The 25758-nt window shown below is 38.0% G+C and overlaps 1 protein-coding gene across 1 annotated transcript in view; it reads left to right on the top strand.

Annotated features, from left to right (window-relative positions):
* The window catches only part of KLHL32 (kelch like family member 32), a 130172-nt gene that overhangs the window by 17605 nt on the left and 86809 nt on the right, over nt 1-25758 (top strand). Inside the window, exons 2-3 of the mRNA XM_054196991.1 lie at nt 14654-14742; nt 18105-18285. Of these exons, the coding sequence (XP_054052966.1) occupies nt 14720-14742; nt 18105-18285 (204 nt within the window). The 5' untranslated portion in view covers nt 14654-14719. The remainder of the gene's footprint in view (nt 1-14653; nt 14743-18104; nt 18286-25758) is intronic.

Genomic DNA, 25758 nt, shown 5'->3' with positions numbered 1-25758 from the left:
ATGGGGTGCAAAAAATCCCTCTGACTTCTTCCATGCTACTTTCCCCATCCCAGATGAGGCTTATCTGTGTTCTTTTCTAGCTTAGCTAGTTAAGGTTATAGAGGTAGCAGTGACTGTAAATATGTTACAGGCAGTGAATGAAAGAAATAGTGGTCTATAGTAATAAAATAATGCACATGATAGAAATTCTGTTTTTTCTAAACAACAGATGCTTTTTTGATCTGCAGAAGGTAGTGTAAAACAGGGTGAAGGGCTGGAAGAAACCATCTGTTACGGGGATACCAAGTGAGGGACTGTAGTACGGAAACCAGTGTCTTTCCAGAATGACATAGGCTTAAAGCTTTGTTAGTCTGTAACCGTGGTGCTTACAATGCTTCTGAATGAGACTTTTGGATGGTTTAATGAAAGCTTGGAATAAAAGGAGTATAGTTCAGGTATGCTGAGACCCCTAAAGAAAGGCAGCTGAAAGAGGTTACTGCTGCAGTTGTAGTAGTGCAAGTTCCAAAGTTCAGATTTTGCATGCCCCAGATCATAATTTTGTGAGACAGTAACTACTATGCAGCAAGCAGTATTGAAGATGACATATGTACCTCTTCTATCTTGTCTTCCTTCTGATAAGACTTTAAAGCTTTCTTCCTAAAGATGAGCATAGAACTGCAACATACAGGAGCATCTTTACAGTTACTGCTGCATGTTTAACTGTGACAGTGCCAATACATTCATGTATGTATAACTCATACCGGAAAAGTCCTCTACAAAATCTCACAGCCGTTTCTTTCTAGGAGACAGAAACAAAGTCAGATGTTGGTTTGTCCTATACATCCTGTCAGATTATATCTTTCTGAAATATATTTCAAAAATGTAGCAGTAGTAGTAAGTAGTAGTAATTGGGATAGTCTACTACAAGGTGGAGGAGAAAAACTTTTGGAGGAAAACTCTTTCTGCCACTTACTGTTGCAGGGTAATTAAATAACTTCCTATCACAGAAGAGATGGTGTGTGATTAGTGTGTGGGGCAGATAGAAGGTGGCAGAAGCGATCAACCCAACCCTTCCAGGTTGATAATCCTGGAAGGAGAACTTCCACGTGGAAAATAGGTCTGGCAGGAAAAGAGAGGTGCAGCAAGGAGCTGTGAACATTCAGTGCAAGGGACGAGACTGTAAGAGACCACTGTGAGGAGCAGGGAGCAGATGCCTTCAGGCTTTATGTGAATGAAAGAGGATATTCCCAAAAAGCAGAGATGACTGTGCAGACTTGACTGCTTACAGCTTTCTTGATTGCAGTGTGTAACAAAATGTGGAGATGGGCAGCCCTCTCCGTTCTCTTCCCTACTTCTCGCCCACAAACAATGGCCAGAAATACATTTGTCTGTAAGTCTTACTTATTCTGGTCATCTAATTAGTTTGGATTTTCTCTTTCAAACTAGACTTTAATATTTTAATCAAATCTGGCTTTTCAGTGTAGAAGTGTTTTAATCACTGAGTTCATTGTAAGGAAAAGGTCTAAAGTGGATGGATCTACTTCAAAGCTCTAGCTAACTTCAGGTCCTGTCACTCCTACTGAAACACGTAAGTCAATTAGAAGTGAATACTATGAAAAGCTATATGTGAAAATTCCTTTTGTACTTAAAGCAGCTTGCAGCTCAACAGTAATACAGGCATCACTGTAATACAAGAATTTATGCTGGAATGACATTAACCAGGCTTAAAGACGTTTCAATATAATCTAAGCGTGGAAAAAGGGTCCTAGGGGAGTGCATATGTATCTTCCTAATATTGCTACCCCTTATTGACGTTGTTTTTAACACAAATGTAAGTCATATGAGAAGAATTTTCCTTGCTTTTTTTCTTTTAAAATCAAACATTTGCATGTTAGGTAGTGTTGGAATTAGAAATACCCATGCCATGTAGTCAAATGATCATAGGCAACTTCAATTTGGGCACTGGAGCACTTAGCTTCTTTCCTTTTCTAGCATTCTTAGCTTTGTGGGCATGTAACTTTTTAACGCTTTTGTAAAGGTAAACTAAAGAAAAAAAAGAACCTCGAAGAGCTGTACTGACAGCATGGAACAACGGCATAATTGGAACCATTAGCACTGAGCTCTGCTGCCTGAGAAAGCTGTCAGATATTATTCATTATAATCCAGCACAGTCAGCAGAAAGTGAAGGCAAGTGTTCTGCAGATACTTCTCCACAAAAAAGATGTGAAACTTGGTGATCTTGGTCTTTCTTCTCTGTGCCTTCCTAGTTTTCACTCCTGAACTAAGCATTCAGCCTTCTTGCCCAGCAATTAGAATTATTCCCGGCTGACTTCTGGCTTCTTTTCCTGTGATCATGCTGTAGAAAAATCCATCCTTTCTCCTTATTTTGCCCAGGTACTCATCTGGTTTTAGTATTGTGCACTATTCCGCTCTTTCCCCTCCCCCTTTGCAAAAGAGGAAAGCCAAGAAACAATTGCAGCTGTCTCACCTGGTCTTCATCACCAGCTTGCTCCTCATTGTCTTTTGTTTCCTTTTCCATCTTCTTTTCCACTCTTCATCTTCCTCTTGGCCTCATCCAAATCTGTTTCATCATCAAGACGAATGACTCCCAGCCCAATTTGCTTAAAGCTGTTAGAAGACATTTGATGCCCTCTTCTCTCTGCAGAAAGGTATTTCTAAGTATCTTTGTTTTCTTACATTGAAGAGTGGTGAGCAGTTATGTTGTAATAGGCCAGAAGGCAACTCCTGTTCCTTCAGAGCAGAATTCCATACCTTAGTGTTTGATTTAAATGGCAGATTATTTTTTCTGTCCAAAAACACAGTCAAGAATCCAGAAACTCTGTTATAAAGGAGGATTCTGAATGCCCTTTTCTGTCCTTCATTTGACTGGAAATTTTAACTTTGCACAAAGCATGTTTTAAATTAGCAGTGTGTACTTTAACAAAGGATCTCCAATTACATATGTGCAATTCTTATTGGTTTTTTTAATGTTCATTAATTGCTGGTCCACATCTCTTCCACCCCTCCCTGTTTCCATGTATTTATGAAAGACAAAACATAATAAATAGAGAAAAATGCATTTATAAAGCTGGCCAAGATGTTTCCTATGTTAGGAGTTTGCTGGAACTTTGAATGTTCTTGCACAACACTTGTGTTTGGTGCAGGGATTTAAAAGCCTTGTTTGTGCTAGTAACATTGCATGGCCCATTCCAGGCCAGAGCTTGAAACTCAAACATCCTTATCAGAAGACCATTACAACAATCTCTGGCTAGGTCTTGACCTGAGCCATCTGGTGCTCTCCCAAAACATTTCCAGGCATGGCTTGGGAGTTAGTTGGTGACTTTTCCCATTAGTTGTTTGGATGTGGCCACGTTATTTTGGAGGCCATGAGAGACCAGATGTGGGCTAGCCAGCTGTATGGGCAATGGAACCAGCATTGGAACTGTTGAATTTGCTAATACTGATGAACCTGTCATTCCCTTCTGAGGATGCATGTAGGTGAAACTATCTACACTTCCAAGAAGTAGTGTCTAGGGATTCCTTTGGCCTGTTAATCTATATGAAAAATTTTGTGCTAATTTCACAATATGAGGTAAATTTGATAGTGATTTGATATTGATAGTGATTTTTTTGTGATTGGTTACTGTATCACATGAATAAATTGTTAAAATAGAAACATGGAGGCCTGTTAATAACCTCTTATAACCTCTTATAATACCTGGTGTTTGGAGAACTGCCAGTTAGTTGTACTGTTAGGTACTGGCTTTTTTCTTTTTTTTTTTTTTTTTTTTTCTTTTTTCTCTGATTCCTGGTGTTGAAACCACCCACAGAAGACAGAGAAAGTATTTTGTGCTATTGTAATTATGCTGTGGGGCCAAAAAAGACTCTTTGAAAGTCTCGTCGCTGTCCTGGAGGTATAGATTACCTTGAAGTATAGTTCTGCCACCCTGTGGCTAGTGAAGGTCATTCTTAGAAGGTGCGTGTTTACTCATAGCCTTTTTCTTTTAAACTTCATGAATGCTATTTTGTAAAGAAAGTTGAAGGACTATTGTAGGTCTCATTTCTCTTTTACTGAAAGATACATATACTCATTCACGGGAAATGCCATTAGTTAATAGATTACACAAGCTGGAACACAGGAAGTTCCATCTGAACATGAGGAAAAACTTCTTTACTTTGAGGGTGACAAAGCACTGGAACAGGCTGCCCAGAGAGGTTGTGGACTCTCCTTCCCTGGAGATATTCAAAACCGACCTGGAAGCATTCCTGTCAAACCTGCTTTAGCAGGGGGGTTGGACTAGATGATCTCCAGAGGTCCTTCCAACCCCTACCATTCTGTGATCTCATCACGGCATGTAGACATATTGCCGGTCACCTCAGTTATGCAAGGCTGTCCATTGTTCAGCAATCACGTATGCTTTTTGTAGTATTTCTATGTGTTTTTAAGCAGAAAGTGTGGTTATTTGTTTCAGACAGGCATAAAAGATATAAATTCATGCAGATTAATTGCCAAGATTGTAGATTATCTACAGTACAGTATACTCCTGTCTGGTCTAAATAATCCATATGCAGATTTGAAGTGGTTTCAAAACCATACCCATGTATTTTTGTCTCTTACTACCCTAGGAAAGAATGATTATCGTAAAAGCACCTTGATGGTTGTGACAGTCAAAAACTCAAGGCTTATCTGAGTGCGGCCCTGGTGTAGTTGACAGCATTTCAGAGTACACCTCACCCTTGTGTGTCCATTTCAGTGTTGGTTTCTCGAGTGATCAGGAAAAATAATTGTGATCTCTCTAGTTAAATTTCTGTTGGTCTCCACTGTAAAGCATTCTGACCTCATTTAGAGAAGCCTTTCACATTTGCAATAAACATGTCAAATTTCCAGAAGAAAAATGCTTGGGTTTAAAGAAGAGGGTTTTTTTTGTTGTTGCTTTTTATCCAATGAAAATGCAAATGAAATTCCAAATGAAAGTTCAATTACAAACTACTTCAGTCATGCTGTCTTGTCTTTTCTTTTCTTGAGCTCTACAGGAAAAATCCTGAAAGCATACTTTGGCAAAGTAACCGAAGAGTTAGGTTCATGCCAGCAGCAGTATGCCTTAAAACTAAAATGCTGTAGAGCTGTCCCTTTATAATGACTGTGGATTCAATGTATGGTTTAGATACTTCGCTTTGAGAGCGCTTTGCATATTTGTTGCCCAAATTTCAGAACAATGACAAAATAAGTTATAATATTGTTCTCCCAACCATTCCTTAACAATGATACATGGACCATGTGTAAGGAATGGCCGCCTCCTTTTGCCAGGTGAGTAATTAGTATCATAGCTTAAATGATACCAACAGTGAGTGGCTCTGAAAAGCTAAGCTGATAGTGCACAGAGGTATGTTATTATAGTTGTACAAAACTGATCTTTTTTTGCAAACGAAAGATGTTACACGGTACATAGACATTCTGGAAACAAATGTGTTCTTGAAAGTCATTAAACTCCAAATGCATGGTTTCCAGAAGAACTGCAGACTGTTCCCTTCCATGAGTAGTATACTATGTTGAGTTATGATTGTGTATGGTTTTATCTGTAGAATGTAACAACCTCTTAAGTGGTAGTGTAGGTAAAATATGCCTTAAGTTACACAGACAACCATAAACCTGGCATTTTTTTTATCTGGATGCCTCTTCAGAGAAAATGTTCTGCATACTGATATATTCAGATACATGGAAGATATAAAGCCATAAAGAGGATATAAAAACATAAAGATGTGGTTCTGCTCATACATTCTTTACCCCTGTGGTTTCATTTTATATTTCTGTGGTTTAAGATCTTAATGATTTGTGAAGTCAGATGGTAATTTGGTAGTGATAGACAATAAACTTCATGATTCTAATTGACTGCAGTTGATGGCCTGAAGATAGCAATGACCTTTTCAGTGTCACAAGAAAAAAGTTTGCAACTAATCAGAGTGTAATGGTTTGATTTTTCTTACTGTGTTTTTACTTTATTATCGATTTTGCTGAATGTTTTCTGACTCCTATTTTTCCAAACAAATCTAGGTTTTCAGTTTTTTGCTCCCTTGGTATTGTAATTTTCATTAAATCTAAGGTTTATACTATGAGTGCTTTGTCTTGAAAGTCACTATTCAGGTGCTAAATTAGATGAGAAACTTGTGATTGAGCTGAGTTATGGTTTCACTGACAAGGTTGGCAGTGGCAGAGTTTTCCTTACAGTTGTGATGTTCTTGAACATTTTTGTATGGAATAAGAAAATGCTTTCAATTCTCAAAGATCTTAATGAAAAAAGGAAAAAGTAGTGGAAGAGCAAGTTTGCAATCAAAGTGTGTTTTTTTTTTTTGTTTGGTTGGTTTTTTTTTGCTGTTTCTCTTTTGACGAATTAATTTGGCAGAGCTCTGATAAAAATAGAAGATAATGCTGTCCTTTATTTTCTGTGAATAGTAATCTCATATAGTCTTGTTTCTGAAGAGACCTCTTATTCTGAGAGAAGGTGAAGTACAGCTTGAAAGGATGATTTATTCTGACTTACTAAAACCAGAGTACTTTAAAGACAAAACCAGAAGCTCCTACAAATAACGATCTAAAATAGGACAGAAAATTGCCACAGGTAAATCTTGGTGGTCCTACTCTGTGTCCGTGACAGCCTCCTTCAGGATGTACTATGAAGTAATTCTGGAAGGAAATGGATGTAGTGTACTGATAGTTTTTAAATATTGCATTTTCTTCTTAAATAAAGATGAAATTTAAACCAGATATTTGAAGTTGTAAAAGGGAAAATGGCATTTCACAAAGTCCAAATGCTTTACCTTCGTGACATATCTAGTTGGTTCAAAACTTTGCTTTTCTACAGGAAAGAGTAATATGATGCTTATGATCCCTTTGGTTCATTTTGCACCTGGTGCATGTTATTATTTCTTCTAACAAAGTGAAGTAGTGTGTTATTCAGTGAAATTGTTTTTCAATACTTAAAATACACATTTTGGAAAGGAGTGACTTGAGGGAAAGAAGGTAATTAATTGAACATAACTACTTGAAAATGCAAAATCTCTTTTGAATTCTTTATATATTGAGTATTTCTAGTCTTGTTAATTAATTTTTGTGTATGTGAATTTCCATAAGTTTCTATCTGATCTAATTTATCGCACTGCAAATTCATGAAAATAGTGTTGATTCACCATTTTCTAACGTATCTTCAGAGTCAGAATTAGCAATATTTCATTTAGATATATTTATTAATATTCTTAACTGGAAAGATACTTTACTCATTAAAAAAAATCAAATTTAGTGTGAAGTTTTACAACCTAAGAGGTTTTAATGGTTACAAGACAAGTGAGACAACCTCTGTTTAGAAAGATAACTAAAGGCTGCATATGTGAAATGAGATGAAAATCTTTACTTAAATCCTCAGAGTTTGGCTAGCTGTTTTGAATTGGTGTTAAAATTGGTTATTTAAAATAGATTTTTGATAGGCAGTATTGTTCTAGATAATGTGAAAATAGATGAGTGGCTTTCCCACTTCAAAGTAAAAAATTAAAGGAGAAATTAGAGGGCTTTTCACACATTAGAGGATTTTATAGCCAGAGAAATACTTAACTAATGCACTGCCATTCTGTGAAGTTTAGCGATAAGATCAGCAACCTTATTTTTTATTAACTGGGTGAAAGCCTTCTTAGGTGGTACTAGTGTAAAGGACTCAACGGTTCCCAAACTTTCTCACCGCATCCTTTATTAGGAGATGAATAACATAGATCTTTCTAGAAAGGCAAACCAATCTTTCCGTCACTCTGTGAGTGGGTCTGAAGCAGGAGGGGCTGTTGTGGGGATCGAAGCAGTACATGCTTCATTCCACTTGAAGACATCTCCAAGGGTTCTCAACAGCTTGCTCTCCCACCTTACATCAAAGGAGCAGGGATGTTGCATCTGGTTACAGTGGAGACTTATGTATGATAGCTGTGTGGATCTCAGTGAGCTGTTTGAAAGATATTTGGCTCAAATTTTGTGTTGCAGCCTTTCACAGTTACACTCTTTTATTTGGGGGCCAGAAAAAAGCATCAGTTGCTGTGTAATTTTCTGACCTGCCTTTTAAAGGAGTTCTGATACTGGCTGTGAGGATCCCTTCTGTCTACAAAAGGATTTTTCAGTATCTCTTGAATATTGTATTAAGCTGAACTCTGTGAAGTGGCAGCTGCCTGTGTTTCACTTTGATTTTTCTCAAATTACAATTTGTCAGTCTTGCCAAATTTCTGGGAAGGGCAGACTCTCACTTCTCCCACAGCAGCAGTGTGTTATCTACAACTGTGGAGGCAGCTGAGAGGGCAGGAGATGGATGGAAAGAGCAGCCCAGCCCAGGGGAAGAGGATCCTCCTCTGTAAACTGCTGAAGCCAATGACCAATGATTTCTTGCCAGTATCAGGAATAGAGTGGCCAGCAGGACTAGGGAATTGATCACCCCCCTCTACTCGGCACTGGTGGGGCCCCAACTCGAATACTGTGTTCGGTTTTGGTTCCCTCACTACAAGAAAGACAATGACGTGCTGGAGTGTGTCCAGAGAAGGGCAACGAAGCTGGTGAGGGGTCTGGAGCACAAGTCTTATGAGGAGCAGCTGAGGGAACTGGGGTTGTTCAGCCTGGAGAAAGGGAGGCTGAAGGGAGACCTTATCGCTCTCTACAGCTACCTGAAAGGAGGGTGTAGCCAGGTGGGGATCAGTCTCTTCTCCCAAGTAACAAGCAATAGGACAAGAGGAAACAGCCTCAAGTTGTTCCAGAGGAGGTTCAGACTGGATATTAGAAAAATGTCTTCACAGAAAGGGTTATCAAGCATTGGAACAGGCTGCCCAGGGAAGTGGTGGAATTGCCATCCCTGGAGGTATTTAAAGGACGAGTAGACATGGTGCTTAGGGTGCTTTATGGTGCTTTAGTGGTGGTTTTGTCAGAGTTAGGTTGATGGTTGGACTTGATGGTCTTAAATGTCCCTTCCAACCTAGGCAGTTCTATGATCTGTACAGCTCCATTGAAATGGAACTTTCTGACTTCTATATAGGCAATAGACCCTTTGCTTTCCCCTAAACCCAGGCTGGGGCTCTGGGGTTGGGAAAGGAGTGAGCGCCCTGTGGGGAAGGGGGATAGTTCAGTAACTGCTGCCTAAGATGTAACTGTAAAGAAGAGAGAACTCATTTCTTGTCAAACACTATTTTATTTTTGTATTGAGAACACATTTAAAATCAGGATTTTCAGATCACTTAACTTCTGACTTACTAACAAAAATAACGCTTGTGTTACGTTCTGTAAATGAGTTCACATTGAGGTTGATTGTAACTCAGTTCCTATTTTCATAAAGCAAAAATGAAAATCACTGATGAAACTGCCAAAGTGATATTTATTTTATATAAGCCTGAATTATGTAGAAAAGCTGCATGTTTTCAGGCATTATTAATAGACTGTAGTTTCCATTATGAATATATATTTTTACTAGTTTGCAAGACTAGATTAGAGGGGAAAAAATGTTTCTTAGGCACCAAATCTAAAATACAGAGCCTGCTTATGCATGGAATTAGTTCTGTGATGATCTGGACTATGGCTTAAGTCCCTCTGCAAAATTTGATATGTGAGATGGAAAATAAGCTTATTACCTGGGGGAAAATAATAGTGAATATTGTGGCATTGAAGCTATTTTCAGTAGTAAACTAGACTAAATGTGAGTTTTGTTTTGATTTCCAATACCCACCCCCCAATCTAATACATAGTCTGTTGATGTGTACTTTCAAGAATTAATCAGAAATTCTTTTTTGCAATTCATTTCTAAATAATGCAAGGGAAAAAACCTGCAGAATTATGAGAAAAGGTGTAACTGAAATTCTCTCAATGCCTCATATGCATTCTGTGTAAACTTTGAATGCGGTATTGGTTCCTCAAGATTAAACCAACTTAAATGATGAGAGCTTTTTCTGAAAAAGGACACATGCATTCTGCCAGTAAATACTTTTTGGAAAGAAACTGCTTTGTCTGGTAATTACAAAACAATATTATAATCAAATAAATTAAAGTAAGAAATAGTGGTTGCTTAAATTCTATTTTTTAGTAATCTTTGAACAAATAATTCTTGAACTACGCTGCTAATTTAGATTAGAGAAGACGCATAACATAGAGTGGGACAGTGCTTCAAGATTTCCTGAATAAGTGCTTTTTTACTGTGCTGCATCATAAGACTAGAAAGACTGACATTTCATGAGGCTGCCACAGAACAAACGCTATTTTGATATATTAATTGGACGTAATAATTTGCACGGACAGTGATTTCTTTTGAATTGCTTATTTTTGAAATCCTTAGATATACTGTTTTTTTTGTGGAAAACTACTGGTCTCCCCTCATCCTCCCCCAAATTATTGTTATATTGTTTCAGCACTAACCGGATCATTACTAGGTTTTTTTGTTTGCCCTTTTCTAGGATGTGGACAAACTAATGAAGCAATAAGAAAATAAAAGTTAGTTGTAAAATATAATGAGATCACTGGTTACTGATCTTTATCGTAAACTTGTAAGAAGAAGAAATAGTATGGGAAAACGTTTTATGCCAAATTTAGCGTGTATCGCAAACCTAAAATCTAGTGAGTGTTTTCTGTTTGGCCTATATTTTTCCTGTTAATCTCCAGCACAATGGAGTATTTCACTAGAACAGAAGGATTTAGCTGGAATTAAAGTTTTTCCATTTAAACCAAAAGTCTTATCCTTAAATTTATAAATTAATCTTTTAAACCGATTTAATTACTTAAAGTAGTTCACTAGAAAGACAATAGTATGTCTTAAACATTCTAAAGCAAAGAGTTTCCTTATGTACCAATGAAAGTTAGTTTACATAAAGATGGATCCAGCTATCTGAAACATAAAGAAGTTCTTGGTACAAAGGATTTCGGAACTGTCCTGGCACAGCACATCCACGCAACAGGTGGAAGTGCCTTTTTTTTTTTTTTTAATTCTTTTAATAAGAGTAAATAAATACATCAATTTCCAATTATTGAAAATTTTGAGCTGCATTAAGTAATTCAATATTGCTAAACAAAATCAGTGCAGTATTGATTAAATGATTTACACATTCTTGTAATATTCTTATATATGTGATGTAGATTTAAAAATAAAAAGCGAAGCAGGAGAAGAAAGGGCATATGATAAAATTTAGGAAAGATCGATTTGTCAGGGCAAACCATTGAACTCAGTATGGGACTGTTCGGATGTTTTGTTAATTCTGTGAAACATATGCCTTAATCATTTTATAAGGAACACTTTTCCATCCAGGTCTTGGCCCTTCTCCTGTTTGCTTTCGCTGCTGCTTGCAGTTTTTTTGTGGGCCAGAGAGTTTGGACCTCTTAAAAAGGTCAGAGGAGGCTTGTGTTTCTTCCTTACCAGTCTTTGGCTGGCATAGGATTTCCTAGTTGCAGCCAGCAACATAGGACTGTTGGCCGTTTCTCGTCTTAAAAAAAATTGGCAGATTGGAGAAGACAAGGCAGAAAAAGGGATTAAAGTTTCCTACGCACGTTTATAAAATGTGAATTGGGCTTTACTGGTTTCAGGGGAGTTCATTATTACAAGAATACTTCTTTCTACAGTGCCGTAATGAGTAGGAAGGAGGGTGGGCCTGCTGAAATTCAGGGTGATTTGATCGAGAAGTTTAACAGTTTATTGACCTGTATTTCTGCTAGTGCTGACTCTGGATCATGAGAGGGACAGAAGTAGAGAGAAAGTCCTTACTGGTCTGTGTGCACGCAAGGGCCCAGTTAGGCCCGTGTTTTGAGGTGCCTCTGGATCTGATTGCAGAATGGCGTGAAATAAAGTCCAACAATGTGGAGAAAACCAAGGCAGCATATCCTAGATATCTTTTGCAAACCTTGATGAAAACCCCCTTGAAAATGCTATCAAGCTGTTTGATTTCCCCCCCCCCCCCCCCTATTCTGAAACTTGAATTCCTAGGAGAAGAATGGCTTTTTCACCTTCATTCTTCAGAAAGTGTTAAGTTCTGATCCCCTGAGACTGAAAAAAGTAACTTTGTTCAGACGTGACATCTGGGTGGATTGCTTTAGACTTAGACAGTGGCTAGAAAACTAATAAGCTATGTTCTTGGTTCTTATGCAGGTGTCTTGTATACATATATTTTTATATATGTATATACCATATTTTATATATTACGTATTATGTATTTTATCAGAATATCTGATAAGTATATCTGCATGGACTTGATTATTGTAAAAGTTCTCATTTGCTTTAGCTGAATGCTCAGGCACCTGCTTAAGTAGTATTCCTGTTTTCTGTTTGTAATGCATTGGTTTATGATAGAAAGAATTCTGTATGTCTGAGGTGCATTGCTTCTGGCCTCTGTCTCTCCAAACAGCAGAGTTCAAACCTTTGATTTTGATGTCCATATTCACAACTGTGGTGGAGTAAGGAATTTTTTGTTTAGAATTCTTTGTTGCCAGTATGAGTAATGCTGGGATTTATATGGATGTTGTAGTGGTGTAATAGTTATGGATTAGCAGTTCTGGCATAGGACAGAGGCCATTTAAGGACCTAGTTAAAACTTTTGTATATACCAGTCAAGTTAACTGTTGAGTCTCTCCTTTTGATACTAATAAATGCAGAGTCTGAACTAGAAGCCCGTTCCAACCACTGAAATGTTGCATAGCTCCCTGTATACAATAGCAGGTACATTGATCAGGAAATATGTTTGCTTCATTAGTTGCCAGCATCTGGACCACTAACTTAATATGCTGTGTTTTTCCATCTCTTGAAGGATAAAGTGACTTGTCCTAATATAACTAGAAACCGAGTTGATGGCGAGAGTGAAATGTTCTGAAACCATCATTGGGAAGGACTGCGTAACAACTTGCTGAGCATCCAGCTGAACCATGGGCATAAGTTCTCAATGACCTCACCCACTTGCTCAGCATTATAGCCTTTTGGGAAAAGGGGGAAAATATGAAAACATTTCCATTCTTCAAATTTTGCTGAACTGTAACACTTCATTGTCACTGAGTTACGTTAAATGATCCATGTATGGTTTAAATAAGCAGCCAGAGTAGTGTACAAACACACAGTTCTCTCTGAACTGCGTGGCTGTAACTCCTTCTGTGCTTTGGAGTAAGGACTTAAGATCTACAAGGAATTCTCAGGAGCATTTCTTCTATTGTCTTCAAGAAAATCCAGCTAAACAAAGTTAACAGCCTCCAAAATTCCAAACTCTTATATGGTTCTACTTGGTCCTTCCACTGCTGTGGTGCAGATGATAGCAGTTGCAGAAAGGTAGATGTCACTGTGCCTCTCTGGCAAGTAGGAACTGTAATTTTGTCTGTAGTATGAAGAACTGTAAATCAGGAGAACAGGAAAATGATTAATTGTCCTTTCTTGCAGGTTGCTTGCATGTTTGTTATCTGGGGAATGACCAAGGGCTTAATTCTGCCTTCACATACTACCCATTGCTGCCTCCCTGAAATTAGTGTAGTGGCTTTCAAAGTAAAACTGCCAGTCAGTGTAAGAGTAAGGGACAAAATTTAGAACAAATTAATATAAGCAAAGAACTGGATCACTTGTACTTCTGTTTGTTTAATTAGTAACACTACAAAAAGGTGTTCGTGGTGTTTCAGCACTGATTTCAATAGAAGCCTCTGACAGCACCTGGAATGGGGCATCATTTTAATTGGAGAGCAGAAAAAAACCCCACTTTTATTACAGATTACTGTTTTTAGAGGGGCACACTGGCAACCAACAGAGATGGAAAAGTTCTGTCACCTTATTCAGTTACTGGGAGATTAGTTTAAAATCTGTAATGGTGGGACAGCTTTTGGGGAATAACTATCTGTTACAACATCCTTTATCCTTTTTGTTACAAAAAGCAACTTTCAGTAGTCATTGAGCAGCTTAGGTTAATTTATACGGTCACTTTAATATTTTGCCTTTTAAGAAAGGTATAGAGTTTATAAATCTGATCATATTGCTTGTATCTACTGTACTGTTTGTATTTGCCAGAATATTTTTTTATATTCAGGTTGACAGTGGTACTTGGTCATAGCAGTGATTAATCAATCAAGAATGTTGCTCTGGGGGAAGCGGGAGCTGCCTTTTGGGTTATACAGTAAACCTCTCCCCTCTGCCCTGACAAATTGAGTCTTTAGGAAAAATTAATATAGTCAAAGCATGAGTTCAGGTAAGGCAAAGCTTTTATAACCTGGACAGGCCTGTGAGATTACACTGTGAAAGATGTAAGGTTTTTTTATAGCTGTATGTTATTGAAGGAGGTAAGCAAACACCAGTAGACGCTGCTGGCCTACTCTTCAAATTGGGGATTTTTAGGAAGATATTTCCCTCACCCTCTTCCACCCTATTGAAATAATATGTGTCCCTGAGTTAGCAGAAAGGAGGCATGCCTCAAGGGCAGTAGATACAGGAAGTACAGATTATGGGATGGGAATTTTTAGAAAAGACTAGAGGAAAGACCCCTTTTGGGCTATACTCAATCTGGCCAATAAAATTTCATGTGCGCTTAATCTATGTGGTATGTCTTTCGGCAATAGAAGAATTGAAGAAAGTTGCTTTTGAATTACACATCCTGAAAGTATTGATCTTTAAGGCTAAGGCTGTGTATGCTTTGAATTTTAATGTTCCTCTCTCTCTCTTTCTAGCTGGAATGTATGCTGCTTTCTCTACGGGACTATAAGCTTTGATATTCAGAAGAACAAAACTGAAAGATGCCGTCTGAGAGGTGCCTGAGGTACAGTACTTGGTAGCATGTATGAAATCATTCACATTTAGGATGATGTTTACCAAAGCATCAGTCAACAGATAGTAGAAAAGTGAAATTATTATTCTGGTATTATTTCATACATACCCATGTTATTATCTGCAAAATATTGCCTTCTTGTTGCCACTTATCATAGAATTATAGAAATGTTTAGGTTGGAAAAGACCTTTAAGATCATCAAGTCCAACCTAGCACTGCCAAGTCTACCACTAAGCCATGTCCCTAAGTACCACATCTGCACGTGTTTTAAATAATGCCAGGGATGGTGACTCACCCATTTCCCTGGGCAGCGTGTTCCAATGCTTGATAACCCTTTCTGTGAAGACATTTTTCTAATATCCGATCTAAACCTTCCCCAGTGCAACTTGAGGCTATTTCCTCTTGTCCTTGCTTGCTACCTGGGGGAAGAGACCAACACCCACCTCACTACACCCTCCTTTCAGGTAGTTGTAGAGACCAATAAGGTCTCCCTTCAGCCTCCTTTTCTCCAGGCTAAACAACCCCAGCTCCCTCAGCCGCTCCTCATAAGGCTTGTGCTCCAGACCCCTCACCAGCTTCGTTGCCCTTCTCTGGACATGATCCAGCACCTCGTTGTCTGTCTTGTAGTGAGGGAACCAAGACTGAACACTGTATTCGAGTTGGGGCCCCACCAGTGCCGAGTAGAGGGGGATGATCAATTCCTTAGTCCTGCTGGCCACAATATTCCTGATACAGGCTAGGATCCTATTGGCCTTCTTGGCCAGCTGGACACACTGCTGGCTCATATTCAGTCCTCTGCCAACACCCCCAGGTCCTCTTCTGCCGGGCAGCTCTCCAGCCGCTCTTCCCCAAGCCTGTAGAGCTGCGTGGGGTTGTTGTGACCCAAGTGCAGGACCCGGCACTTGGCCTTGTTGAACTTCATACCGTTGGCCTTGGCCCATCGGTCCAGCTTGTCTAGATCATTCTTCCAGTTCTTTGAAATGCCTTCAAAGCATCATCTCCAACGTCATCTTCCTGCCTTCTGGAGTCTCACGTTCTATCTCTTTCCCTCTGATAGAGTCTTAATCATCTATATGCACTTGCCAGTCCAGCCTTTCTTATTTATTCATGTTTTCTATTGTCTCATCAGAGAATTTGATATTTATAATTATTTTCTGGGAGCACTTTGAGACAGAACACTCAGCAGAATTTATTAACCTAGTTGCTTTTCTACAGAACTCTGCACTAGTCTGGTACGCTGGTAGTTGTTTTGTTTTACAGAGTAGTTAACACTCATGGGCTGATCTGAGAGCTCAGAGATCTACCTGTTATTACTGGGGCATCATATCATTCCTGTTCTATTCCTCCTTCTTGAGGAATAGATTCCTCAAGATTCCAGCAGAAGAGAATCAGGAATTCCTTGCATTTTTTAGCTACTGAGTATATCAACTGACAAATATCACTACAAAGTGGCCATGTTGTGTTTCATGAATCAGTGCTTTTTCATTCATAAATTCCAGTTAAGTTGCCTTGCATCTATATATGTTCTTCATATGTTGTTAACACAAGAGTTACAGGCAACTGATTTTTTTATTTTGGTCATTGAATTGAAAAAAGGATTATGACAGAGCTCAGTTTAAAACCACAGATGCCTTACTTTCTGTGTGTATATATATAAAAAAAAATCCCCACAAAAATTACCTTTGTGCCTTGTTCCTCTGGTCTGTTTTCCGTTGAATGCAATAGTCCTTTTCTTGTGGAAAATCACCTCTGGATGTTTGTGAGAAAAGCAAAAGGAATGAAGGGCTTGGGTCACAATATTGGAGGGAAGCTAATAAAAACAGGAATCAAGAGAAATCAGCTCTAGGTATAACTAGTTTATTGTACTTGCACAAGTTATCGTCTTTTTTTTTTTTTGTTTTCTTAATGTTCTCAGTTCCCTTAGGAAAAAAAAAAACGACAAAATGCACTAAAAATCTGCCCCGAACTCCCCATGTTCTTCCCGGTTTTTAAGGGGGAACCAGAGTGAGCAGACTGTATCCTGCAGTTCTCCAGGAATCAGTAATAAAACTGGTGGTTAGCCTTTGATTTCAGATTCGTTATTGCTGTTGATGAAGGTTGGAGAAAAAAAATACAGTTTTATTAGTTTGTCTTTTTTTTTTTTTTTTAATATCCTTGTGTGAAACCTAAACTATTAAGGAGGGGGTGAAATTCAGATACAGGTTATTCCTGTGTAACTCCATTTTGTCCATCCTTCTTCTAGAAGTAATGTATTAGCTCTTGTCTTTTTAAAAGATGAGCTCTTGACTTTTTTTAAAAGAGCAACTGGTTTGCAAGGCAGGTCTGCGTTACTTTATGGATGCCCAAGGTGCAGGATTGTGGGATATGCAGGATAGAGAGCTTGTGCCGACTGGGAAGGAAAATGTAGCACACAGAGCTGCTGCATAGCATGTGTGTGGAGTGAATTACATGATAGTAGTGGAAAGACCATAGCTTGTTTACCCCTTAATAAAAAAAATAAATTTAAAAATATGCCTTTGCTTTGATTTACTCCTGAATGACTCTCTGTAAATTCACCTTCTATAAAGACCTTGATTCTCAGGCAATATAAATTGGGGTAGTCACAGATTTTAAATAAATGCATTGTTTTGTGCCAAAGAGGATTTGCAGATTTTTTTTTTCTTTGTTTTTGTTTGCATCTACAGCTATATTGTCTCTTCCTTCTGCTGTAGCAAAGGAAACTGCAATCAGACAATCCTAGGCTAGCTGACATGGAAATCTTGTATTCATACGAGGTGATATTCAGATGTGGTGGAAGACCTCAGCATTTTAAAAACAACCAAACCCCAGAGCCCTTCATAAATGTGAATGACCTGAAATGGTCTGCAAACATTCAGTAATGCAGTATCAGGCCACCTAAGACGACAAGTGTTTGTTCTTTTTAGTAGGACTCGTTACGTACATATGTACGTACATACATACATGCATATTCCTTTCCACTAATGCTTCAGTTTGAGCCACTTAAAGTTTGCTGTCACTCCATTGACCTAGGCCCTTTATTCTTCTCACTTAATTCTAAAATTATTCTGAATTAATCCTCTGAGTCCAGCTGATTTCCAGTGCAGCACATGAAAATCAGAACAGTTGAGAGTTTTAAATTTGAGTATATAATCAAGCTTCATAATGCGTTGTTATACTGAGCTGTTCTTGTGATGTCTACACCATATAAACATTTTTGCCTGACAAGGTTTGTGACTTTTTCTTCTTTCCAAGAATTATCAATCTTGTCTTAGAAAAAGTTCTTCTATATTTCTGACAAAATCTGCTTGTTTCCTACATTTTTTGGACAAAATCTTTCCCCTTTCCCCTCTCAGTGTTCAGGAAATGCTGACAGGTCAGAGGCTTTGTCAGTCCAGCTCCCATAACGATGCTGTCCTGGCAGCCCTGAACCAACAAAGAAGCGATGGCGTACTTTGCGATATCACCCTTATTGCTGAAGAGCAGAAATTCCATGCACATAAAGCAGTCTTGGCAGCATGCAGTGACTACTTCCGAGTAAGTCCAAAGATTTTTTTCTTTTCTTATAATAATATTAAAAATTACCCTGGGGGTGGGTGTGTGGGGGGATGGTTATAGATATCATACTGAACAAGCTTTAAATTTGAGCCTATAGAAAATTCAGGATTATTGCACATTCACTAGAGTATGCAACATTAAATATCCACATACATGTCACAGGAAAGAAATGTTAAGAACATAATTAATTTTTTTTTATCGTTATTTATGATTAGTCTTCTCACCCCTGCAATAGTGATAGGCAGTATACATCTTTCTGTGGATCTTATGCCCCGGTAAAGTCAGAAAGTAGGAGATTTTTTCTGTAGAATGCAGACTTTTGAGACAGTTGTGATTAGAGCATGGAAGGATGGGGAGAGAGAACGTAAATATTAATAAATGCAACTTAAGCCAGCTTGAAAGTGGATTTTTTTATAGGGATGTAAATGGTTGCTCTCAAAGAGGAGGCCATAGTAATTTTTAAAGCATAAGAAAACTTATTTTCAGAAACAAGTGTTTCCAAAATGTAAAGATTAAAAGTTACCCCAGGAAATCTAATTCAGACACTCAGCATGGAAAATTGAAGCCAGGTGCTACAATTAGAGCAACTGAAAAATTGAGTTCTCTAATAGGAAGAACATTCTTCATAGGAAGCAATTCTACTAACCTTCATTATAATGTACCTGTTCAAAATGTTGGACTGTAGCTGTTTAGTTGACTGGTGGATTTAAGTATGAGTCATCCTGTTGTTATTCAGAGACTGAAGCTGAAATTAATTTAAAGATCTGTTTTCTCTAACAAAGTAAGTTTATTTAATATTTTACCTGTGCCATAATTTAGTACTATGAACTTCTTTATGGTGACCTTTTTGTTTTGTTGTAATAGTAATACAGTGAATCACAACTGTTCTTAATTACCTGAGCAGAATTTTTATGTTCCTGTCAAGTGCTTTCTCTTTTGGTTAGAATTGAGACTTAATTTATTCTATGTGTTTAAGAAATATTGTTAACCTTGATGTTACTTTCACTGTGATGATATTGAGCCAATTGATTGCTCATTTTTTTGAGATTGTCTGCATGCTTATGTGTTCTGCTACTGCCGACTTTGTACTGCCATAGCTGCTAATGTTGCTTTGTCATGATGCCCTGGCCAACACAGGTTGCTTAGCACTTTTTTTCCTTTTGCCCCAGTGCACAGAGAGGGATTTAGGAGCTCTCTACCTCTAGCAAGTGCTATATATACTTGTTGATGATAGATATACTGCAGGGCTGCTGTTCTGGCTTGATTGAAATATTTTAATAAGCTGCCATATCATTCTTCTGCACCTGTGACATACATTCCTTCCAGAGCTCATTGTACCCTGCGCATAGAAACATCATAGTGTGGGCAGCTGTACCCAGTGTTCAAGCAGCGTGGTAGGAACAGCTTCTACCTTGGTCACTTATTGATCAACCTGGGGATGTGGGGCACTGTGACTCACCCTGTTATTTCCAATTGAGTTGCTTGGTATTTGCTGGACAGTTATTGCAAATTAAAATCTTAATGCCCTGTGGAAAAGGGAAAAAACAGTTTTACAATAGGTCATATTGCTAATTGACATGTAAATTTTTTTTCTATTAAAAAAAAATACTGTGAGACTGATCTGTGCAGCATTTAGTAATTTGATCTACCTCAAAATTGTTATAATTTGGTAGGACATATTCTTCAGACTTTAGGTATTGGCTATAAATATGGAACTCGTGCTTTCTGAAATCAGTCAAACAGTTTCTATTAATAAAGGGCAAAAAGCTTTTTTAGAAAATTGTGAAATGAGATTTATGTTCTGTAGGAAGATGGCAAAAAAGTTACTATATGCTGTGTTTCTAATTCTAATAATTCAGAAAAAGCAAGAGTTGATTAAAAAGTAATAATGTCTTGTATTTAAACTGAGATGATTAATGGTTTTATATCTAGGGGGATTTTGCCTAACTTGCGCTACCCGAGTATTCATTTTCTAAGACTTAGGGGAATGACACCAAGCCTCATTCAGAGCCAGCGAAGGCATTTCCAGAGGATGATAGAGGAGTATAGAAGATATATTTAGAATGAAGTAAATGACCATCTGGAAGTGCCAGATCTCTCTTCACTGGTCACAAAGACTAGACTCACATGCTTCAAACTTAGCTCTTAGTATTATATAAGATGATTTCTACCCTTAGTTTTTCCTGGATTTTCTTGGAGGAATTCTTGGACGAACCTTGCCAATTTTCTAACCCTGAAGTCATCTATGAAGAAGTCATTGCCATGGGAAATTTACCTTTCACCAATTTTTGCAAGATGTAAGTGCAGGACTGCAGTGGACTGGATTTTGGGAACATCAGATGTTGGAGTTGCCTTGGATAAAACTGAGATGACAACACTATACATCAGTGTGAGACAAAGAACTCGCCTACTGTAGCTTCTGGTTTCTATGGCTCATAGATTTGATTAATATAGCAGCCTACCTTCAGCTCTGTCTGGAGAGGCTGTCATCCAGTTCTTACGATCTCCCAGATTACTCCAGAAATATGTTCAATTCTACACAGGGTTCTATCAGAATGAATCAGCATGATTTTTTTTGTTGTTGTCGTGGTTTTTTTTGTTACTCTTGAAAACCGCTCGTACAAGGGACTGGGTATTTGCTTTCTGCAGAGCCCTTTTACAGTTTTCTACATGTTCTGTGTCTATTTTGATTTTGATGGAGCTACTTCTGAAATTGTAGTGTTTTCTTAATGAGAATAACAGGTCAGCTGAGCCGCATATTTTTTTCAAATTGCCACTTACTTATTTCTTTTACTGCAAAGAAAAGTTTAGTAATACTTCAGAAGGATAACTAAATATGTGTCATATTACAGACTGAGGGAATCGGAGCCATCGTATGTGGAAGAGTGGAGAAGGTCAAACAGAGGTTGCCTTATGAGTTTTTCTTTGGGGTTGCAGTCTGGAGTAAAATCTTCATTTGTTTTTCGAAGACAAGCCAGAGATCTGAGCTTCAGGAAAATACTAAGGGCCAGCCTTCTAGGGTAACAGCCATCCCTTCTTCCAGTTGGTATGGTTAGTCTTACAGTTCCAGCTGTGCTGAAACACTGGAATTTAAATCCTAAGCATAGCACCTGATTTGGGAGCTTGTTACATTTGTACACCAAAATGCCGTGCTTGTTTTCTTTAAGAAAAAAAAAAACCTTGGGAAACTGCATAGAAAGACTGCATTAAAAATACAGACTTAAATCGCAAGATTAGACACGTGAAAATTAGGGTTTTCAATTTGTTTTTGGTTCAGTGTCTCCTGAAGGACCTCTTATTTCAAAATGAGCTACAGAATACAATCAATAGTAAGCTCCATTCCATAAAAGACTCATAGAAAGAGTTGTAAACATATGTATTTTTATGAATTCTTTTTAAAGCGACAAACAACGTTTTAGGCAAACTTTTCCGTATGACATGCTGTAATTTGCTATTTTTCTCAGTCAATTGCAGTGAGACAAGGCAGTTGATTTAGTGAGTATGTGTGCATTGTGATAGCTCTAGCAGGCTAAGTGATTTCCAATTAAAAGATTCTTCTTCTTCCCGCCGCCCCCCCCCCCCCCGGAGCAAAATGAAATGTTACTGCATGACTTCATTAGTAGGCATTTACAGTGTTGGCAGCTGATTATATAACCTCAAGATTTTCTTGTACAAAATGCATTGGTTTTCCAGTCTGAACAACTCCTCCTCCCTTATTTTTCATTTGCGTGGGTTCATAGTCACCGGACTTTGATCTTCCTCAAAAAAAAAAAAAAGGTAGATTTTCCATGTAATCTGTAATCAATAATATTCAGATTTTTTTCCACAATGAGCATGTTCAGTTCTTAGAAGAACCTTTCTTCTCTGAAATGAGCTAGTACATATTAATTTTGCATGCAGACTTTGTACTTATAACTGTCACAGTTGATTCTTAAGCAGTTTATTTGCAGGGTGTTTTTGTGCTGTCTTTCCTCCCTGTCAACTGATAATTTCTTTGTGTGTACACAACATTGCTGATTTTTCATATTTTGCAATATATTGCATTGTTTCTTGATAAGGTTAGAGAATTATTTTTTATAAACAAATCCCTGAGGTATGAAAGACTGCATGATGCAAATAGCTTTTGGGGCCTTGTTACGTGAATCATAAAGAGGAAAAGGCTCTCCCTAACGTGGCTTAAGGATAGATCTAAGGACCTAGTTCAGAGAAATCAGAATTACGTGCTACTTTTGTCGTATAATGTGGTTTTGCTTTTCACTATTTTACCATTGATGTGCGTGTACCAAATGAACGGTATTTTCCCTGCTATTGTACCCTGGAAATGATGCTACTTAGAAATTGTCTTTCCAGATAATATTTAAAAATGTTAGTTCTTTCCATTGGACCAAATCAACTCTATTCTAGTAACATCTAGTCATTACTGAGACTTCTGTGCCAAAAGACGCTCTTACTCTCACTTGTAGCTTCCTGTGTAGGTTGAGAAATAGTTCATTTCTTGTCTTTGCTGTACTAATTAATGTTGTCCGTGCCGTTCTCTGTTATCAATGCCGTAACTCAGAAGCAGTTCCCAATCGCCCTACAAAACTTCAGAACAAGATACAGTATTCTCATTTACTGTCACACCACCAGTTTTCTTGTCTAAGAACCTTGATAAAGATGCATCTTTTAAAAATGTTTGATACTGAGATAAAACTATTTTCTCCCCTTCTTAACCGTCTTTTGAATCTCTTGTGTTGTGGGGTTTGGTCCCGTCCCCCCCCCCCCCCCCCCCGCCCTTCTTCCTATGTAAGTATACTAACTGCAAACTTGGGAAGGAATATGGTCTTAGTAGTGGTTCCAGGCTTGCAATTATTGACCTCGTAATGTTCACTACCATACAATGATGCTGTAAGAAATCTAAGGGGTATTTCAGCATACTGACTAACTGTTTAGTACTATATATATTAGTACTATATTTTAATGTGGCCCAATACACATGGTTCTGGGTGATTCCAACAACGCAGAAGATTTTTGAAGATTCATAGTAGCGTCTGGTGTTGTGAATGTGTTGCTTATACACCCCTGGTTGAGAAATAAGAACTCAATGCTGATTGCTTCTCATTGGAAAAAAAAATTGCCTAAAATAAGAGGAGGCCTAGAAAAAATATGAGGGTTTTCTGAAAAATTGTCCTCCTTGCATAATAACAAAGTTTTAAACAGAAATAGAGGGTTTTTTGCTAATTATTTAGCAATCCCATTACAGTTGAATGTCAAGGAAACAGCACACTCCTTCACTTAAAATATTGTTTGATATAGGCATTGTCAATAGCTTTACTAAGTTTAATCAAACTGTTGGAAGTAATGTAGCATGGGCAGTTGTGAAGTGGCTTGTTGTATAAAAGCCTTTCTAATGTTTAACTGAACAAACGTTTTTACTTCTGAAATATACTCAAAAATGGCTTGCAAATGTTTTAAAGCTTTCTAAATAAATATTTTAATATTCTTTCAAAGTGGACAAAGTAAGGGAGTCTGCCTGGGTTACTTTACTTTGTTCATCCTTATCTTTGCAATTAATGTTTTTTTATTCTGTGAGGCTCTGAAGCAATTTTCCTTTGCTGCAGACAGAATTCCCACAGCAATATGTGTGCTATCAAAAACACTTACAAGAATCTGGTCTTTTCTGAATTTTGTTTTCAAATTCCCAGCAGTTGTTATGCTGTCAGTGTAAATATGTTTCTGTTGCAATTCTCAGAGTATGTAAATGAATTAATTGCAATTCTGCCACTGCTGGATGATAGACAATATGGTGTCTGATTCTCTGAGTTATTTTCTTGATTATTTTTTTCTTTTTCTTTTTTGAAGTCCCTGTATGGCAAGTGAATGCACCATGTGTAAGTATGGCAGAATCAGCTCTGCGGTTAGTGAGATAGGTCATAGGAGACTGTGGCTCATTGTCTCTAATTAAATTAGTGTTATAACAACAAGTGGTGTTTGATTACTATTTAGTTGAAGCATTTTCTCAGTTTAAAAGCAGGACAGAAAGGAGTCATTGCAGCCGTGTTGCTGTAATTGCCAGTTTTCTTTGCCATCTGTTTTTGCTTTCTCCAGGCTACCTCAGTTTGATTTTGCAGTGCTGCTATAGCAAATGTTCTGAAGCTGGGCTGGGCTCAGCTGCAATTTCTGTGTTGCTAAGTGTCTGCCCATGGAAAGCCAATTTCTTGGGGCAGGCCTGTGGTAGAGGTGTGTTTTGCACCTGTTTTCTCCTATATGTAGTCTGGTGAAGTCTTATATTTTAGAACATTGTTGGATGCAGTAGACACTTCTATATTTTGCAGTATCCATCAGTATCGTCCTACACAACCTCAGGAGAAATTACTCTGTGGGCGTAGTGAAGCTGAAAACACCTTCTTACTCCAACCACCTGAATGAATTATTTGGGCAGCGTGTCACTTCTAGCTTCAGTGAGTAGGACTCACATACCATTTTAATAACGTGAAAAGTATCCAAAGACAGAGGCAAGACTGCTGAAGAGCTAAAAACATGATCTATGTGTTGCACTTTTACATATAGCTAGTGTTAGGATGTTTTAACACTATTGAAATAACTATTTTTCTTTTGGATGCTCCCTCAGGGTTTCTTGCGCTCCCCTTCATTTGTAAAAGAAGCCCATCACAATGCACGTACTTTTGACTCTTGCATTGCATCTCATGCTTGTTGGAAGTTTTAGAGGAAGTATCTTTCTTTAAACAAATTCTTCAGTTGCTTCATTGCCAACAGTGCCATTTTTTTACACCCTGCTAACAACTTCCTCTTAGTAGATTGAACTGTGATGTTGGCTAGTTGCATTTACATCATTGTAGGCCTTCATCTGGTAAAAGCCTGGATTTAAGAAGTGGAACCTCTATGTTCGACTGTCCTGGACATCTTTGTAAAATGCTGCTGGTTACTTATCTTCAGTAGGAGTTAATCTGCCTAAGTCAACCTGTTTTCAAACTAAGACATCTAAAACCTCTCTAATTCTCAATCCATTCTTACTGGATGACCTAATGTGCAAGTGACAAATTAATTAAACTGCTTTTCTATCTACTACTTAATAGGTAGTGCCTCAAAAGAGGTAGATGCCCTTAACAGCATTGGATGAGAACGTAAGAATGGCCACACTGTGGTGGATCATTGACTAGTTGCTTTAACAGTAGCTGTTTGTGATACCTGGATAAAAAGAGTAAAACCAGGCTAAATGTATGTGGTATGTCCCTGAGAATTCCCCAGATGGTTTCAGCTCAGGGGCATTTCCTGAGCAGGGTGAGATTCCTGTCCATTCAGCAATACTAAAGAGGTCTCTCACCCAAGCTTTTACCCTCTTTCTCATTGAACCTGTGTAAGATTTCTCATCCACTGTGTGCTCTAACAAGGTGGCCCACTGCCTGTTGAGTGAACAACTACTTTTTGTTTGTTCTGAATCTGACTTCCAAC

Source organism: Rissa tridactyla, chromosome 3 (assembly GCF_028500815.1).
Source record: "Rissa tridactyla isolate bRisTri1 chromosome 3, bRisTri1.patW.cur.20221130, whole genome shotgun sequence".
Lineage (NCBI taxonomy): Eukaryota > Metazoa > Chordata > Aves > Charadriiformes > Laridae > Rissa > Rissa tridactyla.
This window is presented reverse-complemented; position numbering and strand designations above follow the sequence as displayed.